General features: G+C 42.6%; 1 protein-coding gene across 3 annotated transcripts in view; it reads right to left on the minus strand.

Moving 5' to 3' along the window:
• Window positions 1-2,166: 2,166 nt before the first annotated feature.
• Window positions 2,167-21,401, minus strand: part of pikfyve (phosphoinositide kinase, FYVE finger containing) — a 46,646-nt gene continuing 27,411 nt past the window's right edge. For all 3 annotated transcript variants that reach the window (XM_030757776.1, XM_030757775.1, XM_030757774.1), the window contains 26 exons: window positions 19,902-20,009; window positions 19,677-19,817; window positions 19,244-19,370; window positions 18,284-19,164; window positions 17,742-18,140; window positions 17,307-17,407; window positions 17,149-17,220; window positions 16,886-17,057; window positions 15,389-15,567; window positions 13,584-13,697; window positions 12,774-12,882; window positions 12,539-12,693; window positions 11,040-11,136; window positions 9,598-9,655; window positions 9,175-9,306; window positions 8,967-9,087; window positions 7,029-7,124; window positions 6,851-6,931; window positions 5,796-5,890; window positions 5,631-5,690; window positions 5,185-5,361; window positions 3,861-3,964; window positions 3,654-3,782; window positions 3,224-3,485; window positions 3,066-3,140; window positions 2,167-2,679 (listed from right to left, as the gene is read on the minus strand). In XM_030757776.1, coding sequence (XP_030613636.1) covers window positions 2,564-2,679; window positions 3,066-3,140; window positions 3,224-3,485; window positions 3,654-3,782; window positions 3,861-3,964; window positions 5,185-5,361; window positions 5,631-5,690; window positions 5,796-5,890; window positions 6,851-6,931; window positions 7,029-7,124; window positions 8,967-9,087; window positions 9,175-9,306; window positions 9,598-9,655; window positions 11,040-11,136; window positions 12,539-12,693; window positions 12,774-12,882; window positions 13,584-13,697; window positions 15,389-15,567; window positions 16,886-17,057; window positions 17,149-17,220; window positions 17,307-17,407; window positions 17,742-18,140; window positions 18,284-19,164; window positions 19,244-19,370; window positions 19,677-19,817; window positions 19,902-20,009 — 4,161 coding nt within the window. In that variant the 3' untranslated portion in view covers window positions 2,167-2,563. The remainder of the gene's footprint in view (window positions 2,680-3,065; window positions 3,141-3,223; window positions 3,486-3,653; window positions 3,783-3,860; window positions 3,965-5,184; window positions 5,362-5,630; window positions 5,691-5,795; window positions 5,891-6,850; window positions 6,932-7,028; window positions 7,125-8,966; window positions 9,088-9,174; window positions 9,307-9,597; window positions 9,656-11,039; window positions 11,137-12,538; window positions 12,694-12,773; window positions 12,883-13,583; window positions 13,698-15,388; window positions 15,568-16,885; window positions 17,058-17,148; window positions 17,221-17,306; window positions 17,408-17,741; window positions 18,141-18,283; window positions 19,165-19,243; window positions 19,371-19,676; window positions 19,818-19,901; window positions 20,010-21,401) is intronic.

A 21,401-nucleotide genomic window follows, 5' to 3' on the forward strand; every position in this document is an offset into this window, starting at 1 on the left:
GTTAAATCTACAATAGAATTTAAAATACTTCTCACATACAAGGTCTTGAATAATCATTCAAGTCATAATAATTAAACACTTTGCTCTCAGACTGCTGGCTTACTTGTGGTTCCTCGGATACTTAAGAGTAGAATGGGAGGCAGAGCCTTCAGCTTTCAGGCCCCTCTTCTGTGGAACCAGCTCCCAGTTTGGATTCAGGAGACAGACACCCTCTCTATTTTTAAGATTAGGCTTAAAACGTTCCTTTATGATAAAGCTTATAGTTAGGGCTGGATCAGGTGACCCTGAACCATCCCTTAGTTAGGCTGCTTGGGGGTTCCCATGATGCACTGAGTATTTCTTTTCACTCTGTTTGTACTCCACTGCATTTAATTAGTTATTATTAATCTCTGGCTCTCTTCCACTGCATTTAATTAGTTATTATTAATCTCTGGCTCTCTTCCACAGCATGTCTTTTTTCCTATCTCTGACCCCCCCTCCCTGAGCCTGGTTCTGCTGGAGGTTTCTTCCTGTTAAAGGGAGTTTTTCCTTCCCACTGTCTCCAAGTGCTGTTCATAGGGGGTCGTTTTGACTGTTGGGTTTTCTCTAATTATTGTAGGGTTTTTAACTTACTCCAATATAAAGTGCTTTGAGATGACTGTTTGTCATGATTTGGAGCTATATAAATAAAATTGAACTGAATTTTTCCATCAATCTCTGAGGAGACCTGTTAAGCTTTTCCTTCATTTCTCAAATATATATCATTACATTACACTATCAGTGTGCATTTTAAATGTGGCCAAAGTTTCAAATAATCAGGTGAACACATGTATGAGTAATCCCTGTGGGCAAAAAGCTCATACCAGGTTTCCAACAGTTTAAGCTTTTAGCTCAGAGCAAATTCTTTATATGGTCATCTGCTACTGGCACGCACGCCCAGCACAGGCAGTACAGGAAGGTTCACCAGGCTTCCAGAAGTTAGCCAATCACAAGAAAAGAGCTGGGGCAGACAGGATTTAAAGTTCATCCATCCATCCATCACTAGTCCAGGGCTGGGTCGTGGGGGAAGCAGCCTAAGCAGAGAAGCCCAGACCTCCCTCTCCACCAGCCACCTCCTTCAACTCGTCCGGGGGGACCCCAAGGCATTCCCAGGCCAACTGAGAGATGGTTGGTGGCGATGGGGTGGCTGTGGCTCAGGAGGTAGAGAAGGTCACCTACTAATTGGAAGGTTGGCGGTTCGATTCCTGGCTGCTCCAGACTGCATGGGTGAGATACTGAAACCCAAGTTGGTCTCCGACGCGAGTGTGAAGGGAAGTGCTTGGATACACATGAACGTGCTTGTATGAATGGGTGTGAATGCAAATGTGTTGTATAAGTGCTCAGAGTAGAAAAGCGATATATAAGAACTAGTCCATTTACCAGCGTGTCCTGGGTCTGCCCAGTCTCCTGGCAGGACATGCCTGGAACACCTCACCCAAGAAGTACCCAGGAGGCCTCCTAGTCAGATGCTCGAACTGGCTCCTTTCGATGTGGAGAAGCAGCGGCTCTACTTCGAGCCCCTCCTGAATGGCTGCACTCCTCACCCTATCTCTAAGGGAGAGGCCAGCCACCCTTTGGAGGAAGCTCATTTCTGCTGCTTATATTCGTGTATTCCTCATTCTTTCCGTTACTACCCAAAACTCATGACCATAGCTGAGGGTAGGACTGACCGGTAAATTGACAGCTTCGCTTTCACACCCAGCTCCCTCTTCACCATGACAGACCGGCATCCACATCACTGCAGACCGGCCCCGATCCGACTGATCTCCCATCACTCATGCACAAGACCAGAAGATACTTAAACTCCTCCATCTGGGGCAGCAACTTGGATTTAAAGTGGCAGAGGATTCTTGTATGGACGACTTAAAAATGCTCCACAGAGCTGAGGAGTGATGTGATCCATTACTGATATAAAAATATGACGTTTTATGTCAGATACTTCAAGGGGTCTCATTCCATTTTCATTTGACTTATCACTTAAACAGCATCCAGTGTGACTGCAACCAATTCTAATTTTCATTATTGATTAAACCTGTTTGTTTTAGATTTATCAGTTTCTGCCTTTAGAAGGTCTAGATGTCTGACAAATACTGCAGGTTAAAAGAGCATCTGCAACATATTCATTAAGACAAATGGAAACAGATGATATTCTTAAGAACCTTTTAATGGTTATATAATCTCTTTACATTTACAAACCTTAAATTACACGAATGAGTCATTTTAACAAACTAAAATTGCCATAGTAACCACTGTCAGTGGCTCCACTCATGGCAGTAATAAAATAACAGCCTGTCTGTGAAACATATCAGGAATCCAGAGGGTTAGTCATTAGAACCTGATAATAGTATGATAAAAATGAATGATCTAGACTGTTTTCATAATGCCACTGATGCTTCTCTGGAATGATGTGCTGTTTTTCGGTCCGTCAGGATTTAGTCTGCATCATACTTAAAAATTTACAATGTCCAGTGTGCTTCTAGCTCTCAGCCAGGTGTTTTACAGGAAATTAAGATTTGTGCACAGGGAGTGTGCGTGTTTCTCAGTCTCAGCAGTTGGTTCCCAGACCAGTCCAGTGGTCAGGGACCATCAGGAAGTATTTGTCCATGGCTTCGCAGAAACGAGCTCTGTACAGCTCCGGAGAAACCACGGTGGGCATCTTCCCTGCAAACAAAACGCAGCAACACGTCAGAGCAGAACCCTTCAGCAGGAAGTTACTGAAATAAAAGGCATGGCACCACCCCCCGCCATCATTTCTTTAAGCAATCCCATTCACTCTGTAGGAGGAAAAATAATGTACTTTTTTTTTTCTTTCTAAATTCTAATTAAACTGAAGAAAAATATTCTTTTTTAAATTAATGAAAAGATACATTTATGAAATGACATTTGTAGAATTAAAAATGTATTCACTATTTTTATTATTTAGGGTTTTAATTGGTTTGATTTGGGATTATTTTACAGAGCTCTGCATATCTAAGTGGCGCTATGATGGTTGTTTTTTTTTCTCTCAGAGACCGTCAGGAATAAACTTTCTGTGTGTTTAGATTTACCTTGACCTCCCAGAATTCCAGTGGATTTCACAACCATTTCCAGCCTCTTGTCCCAGGTGAATGTCCTGATATAATCTGTAGAGAAGAGTGAGGGGAAATGATTAAAACAAAACCCAACACCAGCAAAACCCTCCACAAAATGCTTCTCCTCCTCTCACCTATAATCCCAACCACCAGCTGGTCGGTGGCATCGTCCCGCCCCACCAGCAGGGAGTAGTCGATGATGAGGTGGCTAGAGAGGAAGTAGGCGTCGCTGTGAATGGCGGCTCGGAGAATGGACTTGCAGTGGGAGCGGATGTAGAGCGGGTTGTCGTGGATCAGCTTCAGCAGGTTTTCGTCCAGCAGGACCACCTCGCAGCTCTCCTTCCCCGAGTCCGTCTTCACATTGCGGTTTCTCAGCGAGCCTTTGAGGTCAAATACCTGCAGAGGAGACATCACAGCATCAACAGAGGATAACCAAGAGCTCCAGACGGCCACTACTGAAGATGAATCTGACATTTGTAAATGTGCTGACACTTTGACGAATTATTGTTCTTTTCATGTTCTACATTATAGAAAATATTTAGAATGAAACAGTGTGTTTTGTACCTGAGCCATCTTGCGTCCATAGAAGAGGTTTTCCATGACGAGCAGGTCCAGCTTCTTCTCTGTGTTGTTCTGAGAATTCTTGTAGCCGATCCTGTACACACCCAGGATCTTTGCCAACGCCGTTGGCCGCTGTGGGACGAACATGCTTGTTATTCATTTTCACTCAGACGGTTTGAACAGGAAGCTGTATGTATTTATGGGGCATACTTTCTGCTGCACAGCTCCTGTAATGTAGGTGAAGTAGTGGGGTGCGAAGTCAAGGAAAGACTGGACCTCCAATCTGGGCATCTGTTTCAGGATGAAGCGGTCATCTGACAGGACACACAGCAGGATTTTCATCAGAGAAAAGAAGAAAATGTGAAAACTGAAGAATCTGTTCTTTCAGCTGCTGTCCTGCCTCATAACCATCTGTGGGTTCTTTCCAGAACTGGAATAATGTTTCTTTCAGACAGTTTCACTTGAGTAAACTAGAGCCAATTCAAATGTGGGAAACTGACTCAATGTGTGGATACAAATAGACTGTATATAAATGGACACAGCCACCATGCCATAACCCATTGGTTAGTAAGAAGCCTGTTGCCATCTTGATGTTTTGAAATTGCAATCAGTTGCTCCTCACTGCAGAACGACTCAGATTGATTGCAATGTGTTGGCAATCTGCGTTTAGAAATTAGATGGCAGTTATTTGTAAACCTTCACCAATCTGTCAGAGAGTGATTGTAGCCAGAGTCAGACCAAATTATTTGGAGACAAGTTGCCTCCCACCAGGCAACCTGTAGATTTGCATTTAAAAAAAAAAAAAGTTGCCCCAACTACTGTCAATTGAATGCCAAATCTAAAAAAAAAAATAAAAAATTAATGCAATCACCAGGCAACCAGCATTTTTTTTTCTAGCTGCAAAGAGGTTACTGTCCTATTTTCACTCTAGTGTGACTGCGCCATCACTAGAACCTGCAGCAGGTGCAGAAACTGTAGAGGCTGCAGAGCAGAACAGGGAATACCACCATGAGCTGAAGGCAGATAAGGTGGTATCTGTCGATAAGATGAGGTACTTACTGGAGAGGCAGCTGAACGTTGCTCCATTACTTATTGTCACATGTCAGTATACATGGTATTATTGATTTATTTAAGAAAACATAAGCACAGCTCCTTTTACGCATGTGCACATGCATTGTGCAAGCTCATGTCTCCCTGCTGCCACAAAGATAATATATATCTCTGCTTAACATGGCACCTGCTCACCCTACGGCCAGTTAGCTTTCAGAGATCTTAAAGAATTTACTAAGCATTTTTAAACAGCTGTCAGACCAATCATAAATATCTTGTTTTCAGAAACTGGAATAGCATTTAGACCCATAACACAGGTTGGGACTCTTACCCAGTTTCCTGGCACGAACTGCTGAAAACATTCATTCCCACACGTTACCCACAGCTGACTATTAGTTGAAGATTCTAAAGTTAAACTGCACCTAAAATACATCAATACTTCTGCAGCAGTGTCAGTTGTATCTGTGAGGACATCAGCTCCAACCTTCTGTTGCGTAGAAAACAGCTCCAGATTTCCCACCGCGAGCCTGCCAGTTAACACAGTGAGATAGTGAGCGGACAAAATCCTCCTCGCTGCTCTCCATGATTTCCTCTCGCATCTTGTGAAACTCCATGGCGTAGTAGATCCGACAATAAAACTTGGCGCTGGCGTCAGAGAACTCTGACAATAAGACAGGAGTTGAGAACTTCAGCAGGGTTCGACATATTCATCATCACAGAGAGAGCATTCAGCAGAATTCATTTCCTTACAATCTATTAAGTAAAAATTTGAGTGAAACATAGACTTCTGGGCAGCATAGTGCTGCAGTGGTTAGTGCCACAGTCCAAAGAATGATTGCTTGTTAATGTGAATGTGAGAGTGAATGGTTTTCTGTCTCTGTCAGCCCCAAGAAAATGGATGGATGAAGACAATAAAAATAAAACACTCACGTAGCTCAACGTGTGGATTTAGGGCCTGTTTCTTCTGCTTATCTGCCAAGTCTGCCTCCTCTGCATGAAACAGAGACAGAATTGAAGCATTTCACCTCCAGGGAAGCATCGACAACCCTGTCAGTGAACTTGTGTTGTACGTGGTCAGCAGACCCGAACACTTACTGAGAGGATCGGCGTCTGTGCTGCTACGACTCTGCTGTGATGACATCGTCTCGCTGGGCCTGGCAGGGCTGCTTTTAACCCGGCTCTCTCCACCGCTGAGGACGAGGTCAAAGAGAACAAAATTAACTCAGAAATAGAACCAACTGAAAAGTCCCCATTTGAGTGGCAAGTTTAGGAGAACCATAATTAAGTTTTGCTCTTCAAACTGAAACAATTCCCATTATTTAACACAACACACATAATGCTGAAGTAACACTCTGCTGTACTCTGGCATGGCTGCTCAAGTTGAGATTTTCTGGCCACTTGGGGGCAGCAGAAACAAGTCATGAACAACAATGGCATGTATTATGATTTCTAAGTTGATATGTTTGGCTTATTATCATCACTTTATTATGTGCTCATCTAGCTGCTACACAACAACTGTCATTCATTTAAAGTCCAATACAAATCCTCTTTCAACTCTGTTTTTGGTCTCCACCTCCTCAGGGCTCTTAAGTTGCTAAATGCTCCACTATGTTCCATTTACTCACAATAATGAAAATTGCAGGCAACGATTTTTAAAAATCACCTCGGTGTGAAAAATGTACCGTACCACCGGCACTTAACGAACTGCTGGTTGGATAAAAGAAGACAGGGAGATAACGTACCAGATTATTCTGTATTCACCTGCGTGATGATGCCTATGGGGCTTCACCAAACACTATTTCATTCAGGTGGGATACTTCACAAACAATAATAATGGGATTTTAAAATATCTGGAAAGGCAGGAGAGATCCACTGACATTGAAAGTTGGTAAGAAGTTGATCAACTGGGGTTGAAATGGAAGTTAATTTAATTTAAAAAATAATAATTAGAAAACAATATCAAACAAGGACGTCACCTTTAACTCCAGTACAACAGTGATCTTTCACCATATTCACTATATCAATTAAATGCAAAAATAATTAACAGATTAATTAACAACAGCCAAAAGATGATGGCTATGCTGAGCAGAGCAGGTTGTGGATTTTCAAACATCTAAACACTGAGTTGAAGCTCCAGTGGCAAAACGCACCTGCTGGGCTGTGAAGTCTCATCCCCTCCTGCATTTGACACCTTAGACAGATCATCCAGCGCTGTTTTGTACTCCTTGCAGCTGTATGGTACACGCATACACACATAATTTAACATATTTTACCTAACAGGACATTAGTAATGCTAATCTGAAACAGGGGAAGGGGGCAGGCGGTCACCTGAGGGCGAAGGCGATGATGGAGCTCGGCTCTCTCTCGCACACTGCGATGGGAACACGCTCATGTTCGTACATCAGGTAGTGCTTATCTGGATCACTGTGAACACACAACACCGCAGTCAGAATCAAACCTGTAACCCGAGTCTGGACGGTCAGTAGTGATAATGACCACTGAACATGAGGTGGCACATACCTCCTTAGGTTTTCTTTTATTTAACACTGTGAGAAATCTTGGAGTCATTTTTGACCAGGATATGTCCTTCAATGCACATATTAAACAAATATGTAGGACCGCTTTTTTGCATTTGCGCAATATTTCTAAAATTAGAAACATCCTTTCTCAGAGTGATGCTGAAAAGCTCATTCATGCATTTATTACTTCTAGGCTGGATTATTGTAATTCATTATTATCAGGCTGTCCTAAAAGCTCCCTGAAAAGCCTTCAGCTGATCCAAAATGCTGCAGCTAGAGTACTGACAGGGACTAGAAAGAGAGAGCAGATTTCTCCCATATTGGCTTCTCTTCATTGGCTCCCTGTTAAATCTAGAATAGAATTTAAAATCCTTCTCCTCACATACAAGGTCTTGAATAATCAGGCACCATCTTATCTCAAAGACCTCATAGTACCATATCACCCCAACAGAGCACTTCGCTCTCAGACTGCTGGCTTACTTGTGGTTCCTAGGATACTTAAGAGTAGAATGGGAGGCAGAGCCTTCAGCTTTCAGGCGCCTCTTCTGTGGAACCAGCTTCCAGCTTGGATTCGGGAGACAGACACCCTCTCTATTTTTAAGATTAGGCTTAAAACTTTCCTTTATGATAAAGCTTATAGTTAGGGCTGGATCAGGTGACCCTGAACCATCCCTTAGTTATGCTGCTATAGGCCTAGTCTGCTGGGGGGTTCACATAATGCACTGTTTCTCATTCACCTTATTTACTTTGTTTATACTCCACTCTGCATTTAATCATTAATTGATATTAATCTCTGGCTCTCTTCCACAGCATGTCTTTTCTCTCCCCTCAGCCCAACCGGTCGCGGCAGATGACTGCCCCTCCCTGAGCCTGGTTCTGCTGGAGGTTTCTTCCTGTTAAAAGGGAGTTTTTCCTTCCCACTGTCACCAAGTGCTGCTCATAGGGGGTCGTTTTGACTGTTGGGTTTTCTCTGTATTATTGTAGGGTCTTTACCCACAATACAAAGCGCCTTGAGGCGACAGTTTGTTGTGATTTGGCGCTATATAAATAAAATTGAATTGAATTGAATTGAATTGAATTTGGATGGCTACAGAAATAATTAGATTCCTATTTTACCTCAACTATTTGAATTGGCTTCAACAATAAAACTTGGAAATTTATGCATTTATAATTGGATCTGCTTACATTTATAGATTAACATAACAGCAGAGATGGTACAGTCCAGGATGTATTAACAGAACAGGTAAGCCTAAGCCTCGCTGCCTTTTTTTCCCTCATACAGTTCCTCTAATGGCCACCTGAGGCTGGCTCTAAACTAACTGTGTCAGTCCCCACAGACTCCCACGTTAAAATGCCCAAATGCATGTTTATTTGTACAAAAACAGTTTTGGCCTCCATGGATTGTTTCCTCCTTTATAACAAATATACAATCAGTGATTTTTCTCATAACTCAACTTTTGGAGTTTGTAAGGCTCTCTGCTAATTTCAATAACTGAACTGGACCTTACTAAAGTGTTTGCATGCCTGGTGCATTTTTTTTTTTTTAGAATACTGGAGAAATAATATGTTGTACGAGGGCCTTTCTGGTATTTTATTAGTCTGTGTCTCTGTGTTGTACCCTTAAGAGTTTTCTCTATCATATCATCTACCACTTCAATTAGCCAATATCTGATCAGTGACTAACTGAACAACACTCAGTACATACATACTGACTCCTCTGACACCTGGCCTGGAGCACAGTACTTACAATGGGAAAGGGATGGAATTGTAGCTGTTGCCAGGGAGGAAGTTGGCGAGGATTGCTTTCATGGTGGATTTCTCCTTCACCTGACTGTCAGTGGAGCCCAGAAGGTGTCCGTCAAACACGTCTGAAAGTGAGCACACAGCGCATGTAGAGCACAAAACGACAATGATGCACAAAATATGACGACAAGGATCAGAGAATGAGTGCGAACCTTCTGGGATGCTGACAGAGTCCTGCTCAGTGAAGGAGGGGACAGGTGTGACCGGTTCAGCTCCAGGATCTCCTGGTGATGGAAGGAAGGAGGAAACAGTGGAGGAGGACAGTGTGTTGAGGTGACGGTCTTCTGCCAGACAAGAGAAAAAAAGTTTCACCAACAACTTCATTTAGTGAAATTGAATTTAATGTGGAGGGACTTTAGTTCCCAGTCAGATGATTCCAGCAGACTGAGGCTAACCTAGAAAAATTCATTCATGCTTTTATTCTCTCAAATCTCTTAACTCCCTACTTTCTTGTTCTCTCACTTCCAAAAACCTTATTTATCTCATCAGAAATCGATATGCAATTTTAAATGAGGCGTCACAAAAACACACACAGAGAAGCAGATCAAATCAAAGCCACAATAAGCGTAACTCACCTTTCTCACCATTCTGTACCACAGGTGAGGGGTTACGAGGGGAGGATTCCACAGTACTCTATTAAAAACAAACAGATAATACAGTCAAGATCATTGTTATATCACATGTTTGGGGATCATAAACCTAGCAAGCTTTGTTCAAATCCACAAACCAAACAGAATGCCTCAAATTCCACTGTATATACCAAAGTTACCATATTTGGTTACTAAGTTACCAAATATGCACGATATTGCCAAAATTATTCACTCATCCATCCAAATCATTGCATTCAGGTGTTCCAGTCACTTCCATGGCCACAGGTGTATAAACCAAGCACCCAGGCATACAAACTGCTTCTGCAAACATTTGTGAAAGGATGGGTCGCTCTCAGGAGCTCAGGGAACTCCAGTGTGGTACCGTGATAGGACATATCTGTGCAACAAGTCCTGTCCTGAAATCTCCTCACTACTAAATATTCCACAGTCAGCTGTTAGTGGGATTACAACAAAGTGGAAGCGACTGGGAACGACAGCAATTCAGCCATGAAGTGGTAGGCCACGTAAAATGAGAGAGCGGGGTCAGTGGATGCTGAGGGTCATAGTGCAGAGAGGTCACCAACTTTCTGCAGTCAATTGCTACAGATCTCCAAATTTCCTGTGGCCTTCAGATTAGCTCAAGAACAGTGTGTAGAGAGCTTCATGGCCTTCTCATCCAACGTCATAAATGTGCTTCTGGAAGAATGGTTAAAAATTCCCATAAACACTCTTGAGGAAAGCCTTCCCAGAAGAGTTTAAGCTGTTACAGCTGCAAAAGGGTGGGCTGACATCATATTAAACCCTCAGGATTAAGAATGGGATGTCACTCAAGTTCATGTGTATGTGTGAAGTCGGATGAGTGAATACTTTTGGATATATTGTGTATTTGATGAAGAAGAAATGGAGAGGAATTGACTTTAGGAAACGCAGAATGAGGTTTATGAATGTTAACTGGGATAACTGAGATGGAAAGAGTCTGTGTGTGCTTGTGTTCAGATTTGTCTGTTAGGATTCATTTTAGGCACGAACATGTTTTTCTTTTCACACACAGCTGTCCCTTTCACCTGACACATCCTCCCGTGTCTCCCTTACACTTTGGAAAACAACCAAATCTTTGTGGGTAGATGGTGCTATAAATCATCCTAAAAATCCAAGTTTACACCACTAATTACAAGACAAAGTGTCTCAACATTGCTGCTCAACAGTCAAACATATTACATCATAATTATAAAACAGTATTTCAGAACAAGACTTTCTATGCACAGCACATTTAAATAAACAAAACGTGTGGGAAACAAGTCAAAGCCGTCTCTAGTTGCCTTACCCGGGTCCCTGACCACACAGGATTTAAAGCAATCGGGCTACTGCACGCACTCACAGCCACTGAGTTAAGTGCATGTAAACATTCACTGAATGATGTTACAGACCTTGCTGTCATCAGGTGTGGTCTGTCTGTGCCTGCCTGGGCTGGGCGGCACAGACAGGCGCTTCTTGCCTTTTTCCTGCTGGAACAAATCCTGCAGTCTGGAAGGGAAACAGGGTTCAGGTTTAAAACTAAGAGAAACCAAAGAGACAAAGTCTGACTGCTGCTTCTTAATAAATAAATGAATGAAATTGGTTATTTAATAGATACATTTAGGAGGATAACACTTTAATCCCGATGCCTACACACTAAACTCTCACAGATATGTCGTCACCTGTGCCGTCTGCATTGCTTGAGTTTGTGAGGGCTTGAAATAGTAATGAACCGGAAAGGGGTAGTGCTTGGTGCTTGACTTTATAAAGCATGTTTCTTGCTACAGAGTTAGGGCCACCTTATTTTAAATGTTTTACATTCTTCACAGTGAGAGAATTTCAGAGACTGCCAGTTTGATATGAACCTCTTCCAGGTTCTCACGCATCACAGTGAGTGAGAGGTAACTGCAAATAATTAAATACTTTTTTTTTGCCAAAACATCATCATGAAGGAAAAAGAAAAAAAATAAACCATCTCTGTATTAAAATCACAGGCTGCATTCTTTTCATTTCATGGAATTTATTTTCTACTAATTTTCAGGATGATTGTGCCTCTCATGCTTGTTTGTTTACCAGTTTTGCCCCAGAAAGCTTGTGTTTAATGTCACAGTGCTATGAACCGTGGGTAATTCACTTGGACAGACTGCAAAAATGCAAACTTATAGAAAGTGGCGATAAAGAAGGACCTCACACACTTGATGATTGGACGACGGGAGCGTTAAGTCCTTCCAGTTAGTGGTAATACGCCCCAAAGTCCAAGTTCAGGAAGTTCAAGTCTCATAGTTTCTTTCAAGGTAACACAGGCAAGTTTCTTAAAACTAAAATTAAGGGTGAAACATAAATAAATTTTGATACCTGAGGCAATATTTACATGGAACGAGTAGGTGATATAGCCTCAAATTTAATGCCACTTAAATTTTTCCACTGTGTAACTGCATCCATGACTTCCAGCCACTGGTTGCTCTTCCTGTGATGTGTAGTGCAGCTTGCAATGTTCAGCTGAGACATTTGTTTACTTTGGGGTCACAAATCATCATCTCCTTCATATCCTGATTGTACTCAATGATGTTTTTTGCCTCAAGCAGTGAAGCAAGTTTCCACCTTTAGTGGGAACAATTTTCTTTATATATCATATTTAGCAAAGTACTGCCCTTTGTTGGAGGCTGTTGAATTTTTCAGTACTAAACAGTCATCAGAGGCTGACACACAGCTCTCGTGCTCAGGCTCATCTCCCTGTTGTGCACACTAGAGAACATAAATGAACGATGTTGCTATAACAATGCATTTTTATATCACGTACATATGTATACCGGTATTATTGCAGACAATAAGGCACAGCCCAGTTACATGGTCAAACTGGAGAACTTGATCAGAGGCAGGTTTCTCGTGTAGCGCGCTCTCTGATGCTCACCTGCTGTTCCAGGACTGCAGCATTTCACACAGACTCTGTTTCTTCACCACCAGCGACTCGAGAACAGACTGCAGCTGCTGCGGAGAATCGGAGCCGCAGGCCTGCAGTCGAACCTGAAGCTTTTCGATGCAGCTCCGCAGCTCCACCTCTTCCATCTGCACACATACAAATACCAACATGAGCCCAGGACACCACCACTGCAACAAGAGATACTAATGTGTGTGGGGGTACCTACATCTTTCTGAGCGAAAAGGTCCTCCATCTTTTCCTCACGTGTCTTACTGAAGGTTTCGGTTTTCAGGGAGGTGAGGCGGTCATCGATGGCCAAGTACACCTGGGTCACTCTTGGGGGGGGGGATATAGTTAGGTTTCTGTAAACATACTACTATTCCACTACCTCATGCACTGAGAACTTGTTTCAGTTATTTCCATACTTTTCTTCTTTCCTTTTACAAAATAAAAATAGCCAACACCTCCAACAGTGAACACCAATAAAGCCTTGACTTTCCATCGCAGGTCAGTGTAAAAGTTCAACTCTACTGCGAGGACTTCCTGTGTGTCCGGACATCCAAAGCCTGCATGTGGACAGCATTTCTCTCTCTAGAGGAGGTGAGCTGCTCTTATTTTTAACAACCCCTTAGTAATAAATGCAGCAGACATTGCTTTCCTGTTATGTTGCCAAAAAGTAAACTCCAAACTTAAGAGTCTAAAAGTACTTTCAGCTGCTCCCTTTTTACACCAGATGCTCTTCCTGAAGCAACCCTCCCATTTATCACGAGTTGGGACCAGGACACTAGTTTTAGATGCCCTGAGGCTGCGTCTCCCTCCAGTCTCAAACCTGGGATCTTTTGTGTGTAAGGTGAACATGTTAACCACTACACCATGGAGCCACCTGAACTTAAAAGAATCTAATGGGTACACCGTCATAAAATTCATATTCCAAAGGAAATCCACCCTCCTAATGTTGAGGTATCATTTGTTAACTGGGATGTACTGATAGAAATACATAATTGCCCTGAGTTGAAGCTCTGTCAGTGGTATTTACTTCTGAGAAAAGTCCTTCAGGTCCTGCTGCAGGTTGGACTTGGATGGTCCCAGATTCCTGATGAAGATCTTGGGCCGAGGAAGACAAATCTCCAACAGCCTTATAGATGTGTAGCTGAAGAAACAGGAAAAACTAAGTCAACACTAACATAGAGTTCTTTAAGTAATATAAAACACATTTTTATTTGGAGCTATTCAGATGTCAGTTTTAAATATAGAGTTGTTAAAAAGCACTTTAAGACTATTGTTGTGAACTGCCTCTATATAAATACAGTTTAACTGAAATCAAAACCTAAATAAACGTGTCCAATTTCTGATGCTATCTACGTATTATATATCCATCCATCCATCCTACTCCACTTATCCTGTTCAGGGTCGTGAGGGGGGCTGGAGCCTATCCCAGCTGACATAGGGCAAGAGGCAGAGTACACCCTGAACAGGTCACCAGCCTGTCGCAGGGCCAACACAGAGAGACAGACAACCATCCACACTCACACCTATGGGCAATTTAGAGTGACAATTACCCTAACCCCAGTAACTGCATGTCTTTGGACTGTGGGAGGAAATCGGAGTACCCGGAGGAAACCCACGCAGACACGGGGAGAACATGCAAACTCCACACAGAGAGGCCCGGGCCAAGGGGGGATTCGAACCCAGACCTTCTAGATGTCATTCTAGCTGTGAGGCAGCAGCAGTATACACACGATGGCGTGGTGCTTAACACTGCTGATGAATTATAATATGTCCGATAAATTATATATTTATCAGACATTTAATTACTTATTGCTACAAATAAGTAATTAAATCAAACAAACAGTTACTGGACTAAGAAGAATTGGATAACATAAGTAAGCCATAAAACTGGATTTAAAAGTGAGTGAAACAACATTTTCTTCTAGGGGATTTTAACACAGGTACAAATTACTGAAACGAACGGGGATCACATATATATTATTATATTATTTAATGAAAAAAAATTGCTCATTTTGAATTTGATGGCAGCAACACATTTCAAAAAAGTTGGGACAGGGGCAACAAAAGGCAGGAGGAGTAAGTGGTACAAAAAAAAAAACAAAAACAGCTGGAGGAACAGTTTGCAATTAATTAGAAATCCAATTAAGAGTGCAGCTTTTATTGGGTACAAAAAGAGCGTCTTAGAGAGGCAGAGTAAAGATGAGCAGAGATTCACCAATCTGCAAAAAAACTGTGTCTCCAAATTGTGGAACAATTTCAGAATAATCTTCCTTAATGTTAAACTGCAAAGACTTTGAATATCTTATCATACATAATATGATTATATTTCTACAGAAATATTTGGGTTAACCCTGAAGTTACCTGGACAAGTCAAAATCCTACTTCGTAGTACAGGTCTCTGACCTTTTAGCAGCTGGAAACATTTGGCACATGATGAAATGAAAAATACAACAAAGAGAAGCCAGGACTGTCGAGCAGCCAGAATCCTGAACCAGACAAAAATGGGACAACGGTCCTCGACCAAAAGTCGAGCAGCCAGTCTCCTCAGTTCCCAGACTTTTTGGATTGTTGTTGTTAGATGAAGGGAGGCTACACAGCGGTAAAAATGGCTCTGTCCCAACTATTTTTTAAACATGTTGCTGCCATCAAATTCAAAAAACATTTTTTTTTCTCAGTTTAAACATTTAAAACTCCACAAAAGTTGTAAAATGTAAATTTTACACAGTGTCCCAACTTTTGTGGAGCTGAGGTTATATACTTCTCTGTATAGCTTATTTACCATATGCCCCATTTGTTCTTTTGGAACTATAATTCAGTAGTTTGAATGAATACCTGAAGGAAGCCACCATCTGGTTATATGAGAAATACTGGTGGTAGTCTTTGTGAATGGAGTGTCCGCAGGGCTCTGCATTAGCCCGTCTGGTGTACTGGTGGCCATAGAAGCGAAGCTCCAGGTATTTGGCAAAAGACATAGACCACGAGTCGTTGGAGAGAGGCACGACTGGTGTCACCTACAGAGAGAGAGAAGCTGAGTGAGCTTCATTCATTGAAACTGTGGAATTTTAATTGGCATCACATACAGTACAATAAACTAAAAGCATTGTGTTTCCTTCTCAAATGAAGCCTTTCATTCCTTCTGTATTTACTCATTTAAAAAAATGCACCAGGCACTTCAGGGACATGTTGGTAATTAATAAAAAGAGAACGTGTTTACATTGTTCACTCACTCACTCAATAGTGCATGCTACACAGCGGATTAACAAGAAGACAAGTGTACACAGTTGTCGGCACATTTTGGACACCACTGGGGTGCTCTGCTGCTACACTGCTGTGCTCTGAATATTCCCAATTACCGCTGTTGCTACAACAGCAGCACAGGTTTTTCACCACATTTGAGGCTGAGACCACAGTGTTGGTGTTTCTGGATAAATATACAACACTGAAATCACAATTTCAGCTCATTTTAAATGCCCTGAGCAGAGTTACTTCAGGCTGCAAATGTTAGGTTAATTAGCTCCTCAGCCTGAGATGACTGTGACAATTATTTATTCTATTGTAATTTAGCTTTGAACTTCACACTTTTTACTTATTTTGTGTATTTTGCAATGTGTGTGCGTGCAATATGTCTACAGTATGTAGCCACTGCTGATTGAACTGATACCTATATTGATATAATGGAAACTCCAGCTATAGTTGTGCTATAGAAGTGCACTGGCATTTATGCAGCATTTTTATAGTTTTAGCCTACCCATACATTTACAGAGGGCTTCATTCTACACACTGTAAGGACTTTATCTACCTTATATCAGTGGCCAATTTAGAATCACCAATTACCATAACACACATGTGTTTGGACTGTGAGAGGAAGGTGGATCATCAGGAGGGAGAAGTAAATACAGAAAGGTCCCAAACGGGATTCTGGCCTGGAACCTTCTTGCTGTGAGGTGCCAGTGCTACAGTGAAGGGCCTGAATTGAAGGCAACTGGACTTCTTTAAGTGTTTAAAACTGGCCTACACAGCCACACTTAAGAACACATCTTTAACAATTAAAGTCTCAAATATGGTTCTTGTAACTGTTTGAATATTCTGAATATCCTGTTTTACCTTTGAGACTCATTATGTTCACCAGGTAAACACCAGGTAAGAAGCTTGTTCTGATAACAAAGTCACAACATAAGACGGTCTCAGTGGGCGGATGGAGTGTATATCTTCTCCACACTGCTTTCTGTGTCTGTGATGATTATGCACTGCAGTGTATAGTGTATGCTGTTTAAAGTTGAAATTTTTAACAGCAGTGTATCTAATGAATGTAGTGCAACTGTTACAGACCTGTTTGCAGACGCGGCACCAGGAGTAGTTAAGAATTGTGTGTTGATAACCGGGCACAGGGGAGTCCAGCTCCTTCAACACAATCTGCACACAGCCACTGCCGTGCACAAACCGACGGATGTGATGCACCATGGGAGTCTCACAGAACATGCTGGGGCACTGGTAAGATGGCCTGCAGGTGAACACCCATAAAAACCACATTACAGAATCTACTGTTTTTAAATTTCATCTCATTAATCTGAGGCACTTCTTCTTTGTCTTACCTGAAACAATATCGTTCCAGGAAAATACCCAGAGACAGGTCATTCTTGCCATAAAACTCCATTGTAACAATCCTGTTGACAAGCAAGGGGCAGTGACTCCAAATTTCCTTTTTAATTTTAGATGTTATTTACAGATTGTGTCTGTATGATCAGCTTACCATGGGCTCACACAGGGGTTTGGTGCATTGTTGGACTGAACGGATGAACTGCTGAAAAGCACACACAACCTCTGATGGTTGATGGGATTCAGACAATCCAGCTGAGGGTGATAAAAGGAAAGAACAAAGAAGTTCACACACATCGATACACAGGAGTGGCAGCTCAGCTGTGCAGCTGGAATGCAAAGCCTCTTTGTTTTAAAAGGTTTTCTTGGACATGCTCAGTGTAACAGAGGCAGCCTCGGACCAGTTCAGCCTTTCCTAAAACTGATACAGACAGCAGCAGTTCTTTAGCTCCCATAATATATGGAAGCTAAAGAAATACCATCTCACTGTGTCTGACAGTGTAAAAAGAGCAAAACATGTTGGCAGATTTTCAAATACTGAATAAGAAGGGAGGTGCATTCATTCATTCATCTGTCTCACACTGCTCACCTTGGGGGCCCAGTTCATTTCACTCTGTTTGCTCGGCTTCTCCTCTTCACTGTCGCTCTTCACTGGTAGTTTGACTGGTATGTCGGCCGCACGGCTCTGGCCACTGGCAACAGCTGCGGCAGAGTTGAAGGGGTCGCTGGATTCTCGCTGCCGGATGCGGCCCCCTTGTGCTCTGTAGTCTGCCACCATCTTGGCCAAATCCTGACTGTTGCTCAGCTGCTCTACGATGCGTGTGCTGGTCAGACTGTGGCAGGGAAGGAAGTCAATGGGCCTTGGCTGCACAACGCCATTAGTCTGTCCACCAACCAGGGAGGAGGGGGCTGAGTCTTTAAGGAGCTGCCGTTTTCTGCGCCCGTCTAGTTCCTTAAGGTCCTTGTTGAGGAGAGGGGAAAGGTAGACCTACAAGGTATGGAAATCAAATGAGTGGTGTGCTAGAAAAGGAAGAATTCAGAAACAGTGAATCAAAGTACTGCTGACATTAAAAACAAACACGATTACAGCTCTTTATTGGTGTGAACAGCAGCAGCAGCAAACCTAGGTACCTGCTCAGGAAAGTAATCCCTGCTGGGGCAGTGCATGCCAGCTGGTGTGAGAAGGAATGGTTCTTTGAATGTGATGAAGGGAGAAATGCACAGGATGACATCCTTGAGCTCCTGCTTGAAAACTGCAGAGATGGACTTCAGGCGGTCGTCAGACGAAGCCACGTGCTCTGCAACAAACATCCCCGTGTCATCCTGCAGGGGGTCTCTGAACAATTTGGGAGTCGGTGTCTCTGATCCTTCACCATCCTCCAAACCTAATGACTCCCGCTTCAGCAGCATTCCCTCTCTCCCCACATCCCCATCAGATGCTGCGATCACCGTGTCTGAACCTGTCATCTCCTGGTCTTCTTCCATGAGGAATGGAGGAGGCACAGACACGGGTGGTGCATTGGAGATGGAAGATGGAGAGGAGGTCCTTGTCTCTGTGGAATCAGCAGCCTCCCCCTTTTGGACAGACAGGACTGGTGATTTTGGTTTCAGTTTGTCTTGGAGAGCTACATCTCCATTTTTAAACGAAGACTCTGAGGGCAACCCTTCATCCTCAGTCTGTCCTGTAGATGCAAAATCTTCACTCCCTGTATTTTTCTCTTGGCTCTCTTCATTGCTCTCACTCCCTGCCCTCTGTCCTTCTGCCTCTTCCTCTGAAGCAGCAGCACCATCCAGCAGGTAGGGGAACGAGGTGCTTTGAGCCAAGCTGGGTGGCATGGCAAACTCATCCATGAGGAATGAGATCTCCAGCTGGGAGTGGTAGGCCACGCATACCATCAGCATGATGATCTCCTTCACTCTGGCCAGCTCGTACTCTGAAGCACCGCGCAGCTTGATGGAGCATCCAAGATGTGGAGGGCAGCCCTCAAAGAACATCAGTGTCTTCACCTCACCTGGAAGGACAAACAGAGAGAATGACAGCGTGCCCTAATGTCACAGCAGGATCCACTGAGAGGAGAGTGTGCTTCTTACCATTTGCCAGTGTGAAGGGCTGCATATAGAACTTGTGGCAGGTACCCAGACGAGGTTTGGTGAGGAGCTGGTCCATGGACATTACCAGGTCTCCCTGAGTCATATGACTCACTCTGTCCAAGACTTTCTAAAGTAACAAATAAAGAATACTTATCCAAATGTCTACAAATACATTTTTAATGAATCACAGCAGGTCTGTTGGGTGGCACTGATGATCCAGACTAGGTTCTGCTTCTTTAAAATGTGTGAATCAAAGTAAAAGGGCACACACACAAGAAACAAGAAGCAAGGCGGTGACCAGACACCTCTGCAAATCTGCTGTGATGGGGGCTGCACTCAAAGTTCAAAGCCCGTGAAGGAACAATTACTGGTAAAGGTAAAACTGGAGAAATGAAACTATATATTTCAATTGGAATACTGATCTTAAACTGACCGGTTTGACATTGATGACCAGTGTGATGCCATGCTCTAACAGCATGTCTTGAGCAATACGAGAAACTGTCTTTTCCACCAACACCAGGGTTGGGCGGACGTCCACGATGCGCTGCACGTAGTTCTTCAAAAACTCTCGCTCCTGAAGGAAAGAAAGAAAGCGTTGTTCAGAAAAGCACAGAAAAAGGCTCGTTTGCTCTGCTGTTTGACTGCTAAGGCGACTCACTTGTAGGACGATGGGGTCGATGGAGGTAAACTTGGTCTCCTCTCTGTACAAGTACTCTATGGAGCACTTCAGCATCAGGATCTTGGGGTTCTTGATATAGGGGTTCATCTGGTTGTAGGTCAGACAGATTAGTTTAGTTAGTCAGCTGTCCTTTACATATTTCAACAAACAGCACACTTCTTTACTGCATTATTACTTGATTTCTGGATATTTCTACTGATTCCAAAGAGGCTGTGAAAATAAATACAGAGACAAAGTAGGGGTGGGCAATAAAGCCTCAAAATTATGTCATGAGATTCAGAGAAAATTTGCAATAAAGAAAAATAAATACTGAACAATGATACTTGCAGACAGCAGCATTTATAATAGCAAGTTACTTTCACTGATGACACATTTCCTGATTTGAAGTGTGAATTGAATCTACTGAAACAAGCTGCCAGCAGCATTATAGTACAATAGTAGTGGCACAGCATAAGTCAAATGGAAGCCTAGGCATTTTTTCTCTTGGAAAATTGAAGTAAAAGTACAAAATACCTGCTCGACACAGCAGTTTAATAATAACTAAAGTAACCTAACCTCGTAATTCTTCAGGAGCTGCACAATATTGTCACATACTGTTGGATCTTGGGTCGAGTTTTTTTACCCAGCTGCCTAAAGCCCAGCTTTTCACCACATAACTGCATCAGATTTGAACTAGCAGTGCTCCAACGACACTAGGTGGGGTCATTTGTTTACATTTGGGTTGCACATCTCAGCTGTTAGCATCTCCTCTGTCTTAGCTCGGTGCTGTTTTCCTCAGCGTTCAGGCACTCAGTAAAAGGGGAGTTAAAATATCAGACGTGCCAACACCTGATATTCCCAGGTTTCATGTCCAGGTGCCTTTCTGTTTGGCCATTTCCTGGAAATTCATGTAATTCAACCCTCAAATTTTACTATGAAGAACTGCATTTCATGCATTCATATCTTTTGTGTGTTCGAGTTACTTGAATTGCCAGATCGCTATGACACAAACTCCACAGACACACAATACACACACCATATATGCAAGAGCTCGCTGTTGAGCAGGTAGACCAATTAGATGATGACATATGATCTCACTATCTTAGATGAAGTTGTTTCTTCACCATTTCAGCCCCATTTATCACTACAGTCTAAAGGCAGCACTTTTAAACACTCCACAATAAAAATAACATCAGTGACTCGTCGGATATCTGATGGGGACACGCTGCTGACTTTGATAAAGTTGAACAGATTTTCACCAGCTTCAAAAATAAATACCTCGGTTAAACACTGTAAACACTAAACACAAACAACACCTCTTTCCAACCATACAGAAATAATAAAATAAGCTCCAAGTAGCATTTTTATTTCTGACAGCTGGCTCAGAGTCAGGTGACACTGTGAAAAAAGGGGGATAGTACAAAAATATTCAATGTACACAGCGTAGTACCACCAACCAAGAACTAAACAAGAGAAAGTGCTTTTGCTTATTCCGGTGAT

This window comes from Archocentrus centrarchus, chromosome 21 (genome assembly GCF_007364275.1).
Source record: "Archocentrus centrarchus isolate MPI-CPG fArcCen1 chromosome 21, fArcCen1, whole genome shotgun sequence".
Taxonomy (NCBI): domain Eukaryota; kingdom Metazoa; phylum Chordata; class Actinopteri; order Cichliformes; family Cichlidae; genus Archocentrus; species Archocentrus centrarchus.